The 8,704-nt window shown below is 45.4% G+C and overlaps 1 protein-coding gene across 1 annotated transcript; it reads left to right on the top strand.

Annotated features, from left to right (window-relative positions):
* The first annotated feature begins 1,560 nt into the window (after positions 1-1,560).
* On the top strand, positions 1,561-7,946 carry LOC103649956 (H/ACA ribonucleoprotein complex subunit 4). The gene has a single exon (XM_008675651.3). The coding sequence runs from the start codon at positions 1,717-1,719 to the stop codon at positions 3,454-3,456; it is 1,740 nt and encodes a 579-aa protein (XP_008673873.1). The 5' UTR covers positions 1,561-1,716; the 3' UTR covers positions 3,457-7,946.
* Positions 7,947-8,704: the final 758 nt, after the last annotated feature.

The following is an 8,704-nucleotide window of genomic DNA, read 5'->3' as shown; positions in this document are numbered from 1 at the left end:
CCACAACGTGGAAGTAGGCAAGTTTTGTACTTGGCCGAACCACGGGATAACCACCGTGTCATCTCTGTGATTGATTTCTTGTGGTTATTGTGTTTTGACTCCTCTCTAGCCACTTGGCCATAATTGTGCTAACACTTAACAAGTTTTTGTGGCTTAAGTTTTGAAGTTTCACAGGATCACCTATTCACCCCCCCCTCTAGGTGCTCTCATTGAGCCCCCCGCCTCACAGCATACCGTCTGGTGAGTTTCCAACTAACCTAAACGTGATTGTGGCACTTTCTATTTTGACATGAAATTGGTTCTAGCACCTTGCTAATTGTGGCTATAATCGATCTGGTCAAGCTACTTGTGCATAGATATTTTTTGTTTATTGCTATCCAGATATTTTTGTTTGTCCCCTCTATTTTTTCTTGCTTCAGTTTTTGGAAGGAGCATCAATTTTTTACTACAATTGTCTATGACTTGATACTATTCTCAATTACTTATTCAACAAAAAAATTACAGTAAGTGGTGAATTTAACACATGATGCTATTTGTTGTAGAGACTTAGTGATACTCCTTATCATCTTGATAGAAATACATTTATGCAATATTTTTTGTGATGTACAAAGCTCCTGCTGGTTAGAAAATAGAAACACTTGGCATTTTGGTTGAGGTTATCTTCTGGTCTATTGTGAACCACAAAATATTTCATATTGCTAACATGTATTTGCTACGAATGAATTCATCATTTTAGATTACTAGAATGTTTAGATAAACAAAAGCAGTAATTTGAATAATTGTTGATATAACCAAAGCTGCCAATAATATGGATTACTTTTACAAATACTCCCTGAAAATCTACGAATCAACCCGCTATCCTACACACTTCTCTCTCCCGCCTCCCTTCGGGCCCACACCATCTTTGTCCCCAACCTCCCTCCCCATGCCGCCTCACCGCGCCCTCCCTCCCCACGTCGCCTCCTCCACGCCTCCGCTTGTCCGAATCTCCCCGCGACCACCCTCCCCACTTTGCCGCTCCGCCCATCGCATCCTCGCGACCTCCCTCCCCACGCCGCCTCCGCCACACCTCCATTGCCGTGGAGCTTGCAACCAACCCGAGCGCCTTGAAAATCTCGCAACCCCTTCGCTCGCCATGAACCCACCCGTAACCACGGCCACCATCCTCGCCCGCGGGCGCTCCAATCGTGGCCTCCCGAATTCCACGCTTTGCTCCATTTTGCTGCGTCTGCTCCAACCGCGTCCGAGCATGCCGCGACTGCCATCCTCGCCCACCCGCTGTCTACGCATTTTGCGCTCACCCAACAGCCTTATCGCGCCTTCGACCCTCGCAAGCCCACATTTGACGCATGCGCTAACCTTATCGCGCCCGCCATCCTCGCTCGCCTGCGTTCCCAACCGCCGTCCTGCCACCCTTATACACCTCGTCCCACGGTAGCTATGAGATGGAGCAGCAACACTTCCAACATCTTGATCTTGACCTCTCCGCCTCACAACATACCATCTTGAGCTACTCCGCCTCACAACTATAAAGCCCATAGCGGAATTCATGATCGGCCCATTTACCTACCACTAAACCCTAAGCCCTTCCGTTAAAACTCACTTTCTCCGTTGCCGCCACGCGCTCACTCCGCCACTCCCACTCCCCCCTCCGCCGCTCCACTTCTCCTCCGTCGCGAAAACCCTAGAAACTACCGACCCCCTCGGCCCGCCGTCATGTCGTCCCCGCCGCCGGCTGTCGCGTCGCCTGCCTCTGAGCAAGCCAAATCGAAGAAGAAGAAGCATAAATCGAAGAACGACACCGTTGCCGCTGACCCGCCGTCGCTTGCTGAGGCCGAGGAGAAAACTGATGGCTACCTCATCAAGCCGCAGTCCCTTGTACCTTCCCTCGACACCTCCACCTGGCCGCTCCTCCTCAAGAACTACGACCGCCTCAACGTCCGCACCGGCCACTACACCCCGCTACCCTCCGGCCACTCGCCGCTCAAGCGCCCCCTCGCCGAGCATCTCCGTTACGGCGTCATCAACCTCGACAAGCCGTCGAACCCGTCCTCCCACGAGGTGGTCGCCTGGATCAAGCGCATCCTCCGCGCCGAGAAGACCGGTCACAGCGGCACGCTCGACCCCAAGGTCACAGGCAATCTCATCGTCTGCATCGACCGCGCCACGCGCCTCGTCAAGTCGCAGCAGGGCGCCGGCAAGGAGTACGTCTGCGTCGCCCGCTTCCACGCCGCCGTGCCGGACACCGCGCGAGTGGCCCGAGCGCTAGAGGCGCTCACTGGCGCCGTGTTCCAGCGCCCACCGCTTATCTCTGCAGTCAAGCGCCAGCTCAGGGTGCGAACAATCTACGAGAGCAAGCTCCTGGAGCACGATCCCGAGCGTCACCTTGCCGTGTTCTGGATCTCCTGCGAGGCAGGTACCTACGTCCGGACTCTCTGTGTGCACCTTGGGCTGCTCCTTGGTGTTGGTGCGCATATGCAGGAACTGCGCCGTGTCAGGTCGGGGATCCTCGGGGAGCAGGACAACATGGTCACCATGCACGATGTGATGGACGCGATGTGGTCGCTCGACAACTACAAGGATGAGTCATACTTGAGGCGTGTCGTGATGCCACTAGAGGTACTGCTCACTAGCTACAAGAGGCTTGTTGTGAAGGACTCTGCTGTAAATGCTATCTGCTATGGTGCTAAGCTTATGATTCCTGGGTTGCTCCGATTTGAGAATGATATTGAGACTGGGGAGGAGGTGGTTCTCATGACGACGAAAGGGGAGGCTATTGCTATTGGTATTGCTGAGATGACTACTGCTGTGATGGCGACCTGTGATCATGGTGCAGTTGCAAAGATCAAGAGGGTGGTGATGGACAGAGATACATACCCGAGGAAGTGGGGGCTTGGCCCGGTGGCACTCAAGAAGAAAAAACTGGTTGCTGAGGGTCTCCTTGACAAGCATGGGAAGCCAAATGAGAAAACGCCAGCTGAATGGCTTCGGAATGTGGTGCTTCCCACTGGTGGTGATGTCTCAATTGCCAGCATTGCAGCTGCTCCTGAGCCAGAGAAGGTGAAGGTGGAGCAGGACACAGCTGTGACTGAAGAAGTCAAGGAGAATAAAAAGAAGAGGCGGAAGGATGATGAGGACAATGATGCCGATGCTTCTATTCCTGCGAAGAAGATCAAGGTTGAGGAAGCTGCTGAAGCAGTGGAAGGGGAGAAGAGTGAGAAGAAGAAAAAGAAAGGCAAGGGGGAATCAAGATCAGCTAAAGCTGTGGAGGTCAAGGAGGAGGTTGATGCAGCTGATGAGAAGGGGAGTGAAAAGAAGAAGAAGAAGAAGAGCAAGGAAGGAAGTGATGCTGATCCAGAGAGTGCTCAGAATGGAGATGATGGCACACATGCTGAGAGAAGTGAGAAGAAAAAGGAGAAGAAAAAGAAGAACCGAGATACAGAGGGGACACAATAGTTGTAGTTTATGTTGGCTGGTTACCTTTATTTAAAGTTGTCGGGGAAGATTGAAATACTTTTCTTGCTTCCCTTGTGTCTGCTGTGCCTAATGTACCATCCTTAGGTAGTTAGGTTATTGCTATTCTACTGCTTTGAATTGCTATGCCAAGTGGTGATATTTTCATTGGAACTCTTGAACGATGGCTCATACCAGATAATGCAATGAGTTCTGCTCTCATCTTGATTTGCATGGCTCCTTGAGCTAAAGTAGCAAATCTTAGTTTGTATTGGATCTCAACATCTACACCACACTGGGAGTAGCTTATGATCTGGCTACATTTTTTAGTGAACTGAGGGCCTATGTTACTCCCCCTAAATTGTTTTTCATGCTTTGGCTCACTGATTTAGAAAAATTATAAACTTTGCTTTGCCAAATGTTTTCTTGGCTCTCAAGAGATGCATTTCTATTTTGGTCCATGGTGCCAAGGTAAAAGGAATGCTTAGGGTGTATTTACTCTAGGTTGTTGCTTTTACCATTTTCACCTGAATTCTTGAGGTTGCTATTATCATTTATTCATAATGTTTGCTGAGTTGTACTTTATGTCATTGTAGGTTGTCACGTCGTACGCCACTTGAATTCCAGCTGTTTCTAAGGACCAATATTCTTGTTCCTCGCATGATTGTTCATTTGGACTGTAAGTATTGGTAAAATGGTAACTATGTGTATTTGGGGTTTTGTTGAGATGTGATAAGGGCAAAATTGTGTTGCTAACCACACGTTGCTTTCTAGTTAGTATCGTGCTTGCTCATTCTTTTCTTTATCAGGATGAGGTTAGGCATAACTTGTGAACTGGTTATCAGACTGGCACTTGGCTCCAACCATCAAGATGCCAGGGTGGTACTTCATATTCTTAAGTGAACATACAATGCACTCAAGTATTTTGAGCTAACACAGTGGTGTTTTGGGTCTGCATCCCCGAGGGATCCTCTCAACTGGGACTTTAATGGTTAAATTCAGTTCCGGAGAATGTTCAAAGTGCATGATGGGTTTATTGAGGCAATTGTCCCTGCCAGGATCAAACCCTAGCTGTTGTAGAGCGCCCTTTGCTCTATCAGGAATCGGAGGAATTGAGGTTAGCCCTAGCTGTCGGAGGACTTTAATGGTTAAATTCAGTTCCGGAGAATGTTCAGAAAGTGCAGGTATGCTGCTAAATTCAATATGTGCATTGTATAATCAAAATCCAGCATGATCATAAGTTAGGTATGCAAACGTTAAGACTAAATGTCATGTGGCTTTAATCTTGTCAGTTTACACCATTCTTAATGTTTATCGGAAACCTGTTTGAACATCTCTGCGTACAAATATTCTCAACTACAAAGCATAATTTCCGCTAGTGATTGTTTAGGTGGAAAGATTGGCAAGAGCAATGTTTTCAAGTCTAACCTAGTCCTATAGCTACCGACCAGTCGCGATTAGTTGTCGACCAGATTGACTAATCGACCCTAGTTGAGCTGGTAGACCATTTTGTCGTCCATATGTTTCTGGATATATATACTTATATATTATATAATAATAAATAATAAAATGTAGTATATATAATTACAATACAATATAGCAACATCAAGCATCAAGATGGTGACTTACTATATGTTTGTTGTTCGTAACTCCCCATTCCTTCTCCAAAACTCCATGTTCTTGCTGATTTGCTGCTGAAATAACAAAGAATTGAAGTAATAAGTACAAAAATAGGTGTAAACTCTAAAGTCACTATCATCTATTAGCATTAGCCATTAGGAAAACACAACAGCTGAACAGCATACATAACCAAGCAATATTCAACAGTGCAGCAGTCTGCTAGCAACAGTAGCAGTACAGCACTGCACTACACCATCTAAACCATGTTCTCAAGTCCAACAATGCAAACGTAAAGTAGAAAACAGCAGCTTGCAGCTGCTAGGCCTAGCAATACAGCGACACAAGCAGGATCTAAATAGTAGGTCATCATTTAAATGGAAGTCTTCTTCATTTCTATCTTGTGGTGGTCCATAAGAATCATCCTCTTCCATTGTTGCTGAATCAGATTCTTCTAGGTGGTGTTGTGCCTGATCTCTCTCATCACTATCATTTTTCTTCAGCCATATACTGCCCTGGTGTGTTCCTTGGACGCTTCCTTTGCCTAACATAGGTTTGTTTGACAGGCTGTAGCACGAGCAACAGCAGCCCTAGGCAAAGTTGCGACCCAATAGCCCTTGAGTAGCATCAACAACCTCATCCACATGAGCCAATTCCAGTCATCAACAACACCTTCATGAAGTGGCTCACAGTTTTCATCAACCCATTCACCTTCCCATTTAAATTCTTCAAGCAAGCTTTCTTTCCTTTGGAACTAAGCTCTCTAATATTTTAAAATATGATTTCCATCTTATTATAGCTAACATATACCAAATTATTTAGCCTTTTATGCTCAATCGATTTCTCGTTTTGGTATGCATCTACAAAAATACAACGCAAAATCAGTACATCATATTGTTATGCAAGGAATATTAGCTACAAAGTCCAAAGTACTTACATGAGAAACCACTGTCCAATTACGCTCACATCCAGATGCAGCACAACGGAGGCTAACAATTCTTTTTTGCTAAACTTTGGAGCTCATATGCTAGGCTGACATATGAATTCCACCAAAGAACTGCAATATAATGCACAATTTCATATTAGTTATTTGTTGCATTACCAAATAAAGTTGTTAGGGAAGGAAACAATAGAATTGTGCAGACTTACTAGGATTTTTTTTATCTCTATCTCATTGCTAATGGCTTTGAGAAGCACCCGCTTTCTGACCTCTCATAATAGTCTGTTTGCTTACTAATCTTGGTTTGCTCATCATCATCTCTCACCATCTTCCACAAACACATCAATGGGCATGCTTTACGTGTGTTGGTATTAATCACCAAAAAGGGAGATTGGAGGGAAATGTGCCATACAACTTTTTCTACCTGTTTTGGTGATTAAGTGTTCAACACACCACATTGAACTAACTACTTTGATGTGAGTATAATCGCATGTTCAAGTAAAGGCAAATTGAAGGAACTAAGTCCAAATGAGCAAATATGGAGGTTAAAAGTGCAACTTTAGGTAAAACAATATAAACAAGAGGTTTAAATTTTTGAATAAATTGCACATACCCTATTTTATGTTTCTAGCACTTTGGTTTGGCTTCTAACTCATTTATGCAAGAAAAGTGTATTTTGGATTTGGTATTGGCCATATTGAAAAACCCTGGCGAAACTATGGAGAAGAGGTAAGTTCCCTACACTTGGGACTAGTTTGAGAACTCCATTTTTCCAAGGGATTCCTATTTTTCTAAAGAAAAATGAGTTATTTTTCCTTAGGAAAATGAATATCACTTAATAAAATAGGTTTCTCAAACTAACATTTAGTCAATTGAATTACATGCTAATTATGTTTGTCTAAGTTATAGGAAAACCCTCAAAGAAATCTAAAAAAGTTTGGAGGAGATAGGCTAAAAGAGCCTTATCTGGTATCGTTTGGACCGCAACGGACTGGTCTGGTGGTGCACCGAATAAGATCAGTGCGTCCTAGTCATACTGCTTGTTATTTTTTTATTAAGAATCTCTGGACCTTTACTGTTCACGACCCGTTGTTCTGCCAGATCGCCTCCAACAGTTGACATCTCCGCGTGCAGGCGAGTCAACAGATAGGCTCGGTCTGGTGGCACAATGGACCGATCTGGTGCCCGCCAGATGAAGAAGGCACACAATTAGATCTAGATTGGGGGCACATGGACCTAATCCGGTGCGCCGCAAACGACCTAAATCTACATTTTTACAAGGAGGCAACGACTCCTTAGCGTCATGGGGCTATAAATAGAGCCCCCCTAGGCGCCTCAAACCAGTACCTAAGTACTCTAAGAGCACAACAACACTTCGACACTTTGCAGTATAGCGTTCTAAGACCAACTCCAGCAGACTCCCTCTCCGTATCCCTAAAACGCGTGGCCAACACATTCTCTCTCCTCTCCGTCTCCGTTTCCAGCAACACTCCCCATCCCACTCCGCATGCAGTCTATGACACCTGGGGCCCGCGAGCAGCCGCGCGCGCACGCAGAGAGCTGCGGAGAGGAGAGAGAAAGCGTGGAAATGGGGAGTGCAGGGACACGGCGTCTATTTTGCGGAGACGGATGCGGAGCCTGCTGGAGAGCGCAATAGTGCCTCAGACCGTGCAAAATGCGGATGCGGAGTGGGATGGGGAGTGTTGCTGGAGTTGGTCTAATGATTTAGTGAGATTTAAGTGACAATACTGAGCTGTTCTTGTGTCTTTGTGCAATCGTGATGTTCCTTCTTGCGTGTGTTGCTGTGATTTGCTCTTGTATGCGTACTTTTTTTCTCTCCACTTTACTATTTTGTAAGGCTGTAAGAGACTCCAGTTTGTGGAGATTCCTTGCAAACCGGAACACACTTGTTATAAGGAAGTATTGTGGCACTCAAGTTTGATGTACATGATCACTTGAAAGGGGCTGAGTGCAACCCTTGTCCAAAAGAGTACACCACAACGTGGATGTAGGATTTGTTGAACCATGGGATAAAAATCATATGTCTCACTTGTCTTTTACTTTCTTGCGATTTGTCTTCTTCCCAAGTTCTCTGCGAACATAAGGTTGATTTGTCTCTTATGGTTCGGCCCGATGATGAGTGATTATCAATGGGTAGCGTCTCAGATCGACCCGATGACTGACCGAGGTGTGAGATTATGTATGCGCAATCATGTCAGTCGGCTTGTGGTGTGCAGACAGGGTGGAGGGCCCCATTGTGGCCTATTATGTCCCATGCCATATCGTGTCTTGTAATCTGCTACAATTAATCCGAAGGAGGGTGGTTGGTTCCACCATAGGTTTTGGTTGGTCGTCACCTAGTTTCGCAGTGGGGTTGACCTCCGCGCTTCTATGGACCTTCCCTAGGATATGGGTGAAAACGGGACGAATACAGCCGGATATAAAGTCATCATCCTGTATCCTACCGGGCAAGGTGAGAGGAAGGGGAGAGGTTTTTTTGTTTTTATATTAAAACCCTAACGAGCGCTTAATAATGGGTCTAAACGTTTTCTATTTTTTTAATGGGTTAAATGAGACTAAATTTAAATACGTTGTGTATTAGATTACTCATTTTCTCATATTATATATATTTATATATTTAAATTTTTAAAATTTGGATTGAAATTTTAAAATAAACCGGTGGTGACGGCTTTG

This window comes from Zea mays, chromosome 3 (genome assembly GCF_902167145.1).
Source record: "Zea mays cultivar B73 chromosome 3, Zm-B73-REFERENCE-NAM-5.0, whole genome shotgun sequence".
NCBI classification, from domain to species: domain Eukaryota; kingdom Viridiplantae; phylum Streptophyta; class Magnoliopsida; order Poales; family Poaceae; genus Zea; species Zea mays.
The sequence above is the reverse complement of the archived record's forward strand: the minus strand, read 5'-3'. Positions and strand labels throughout refer to the sequence as shown.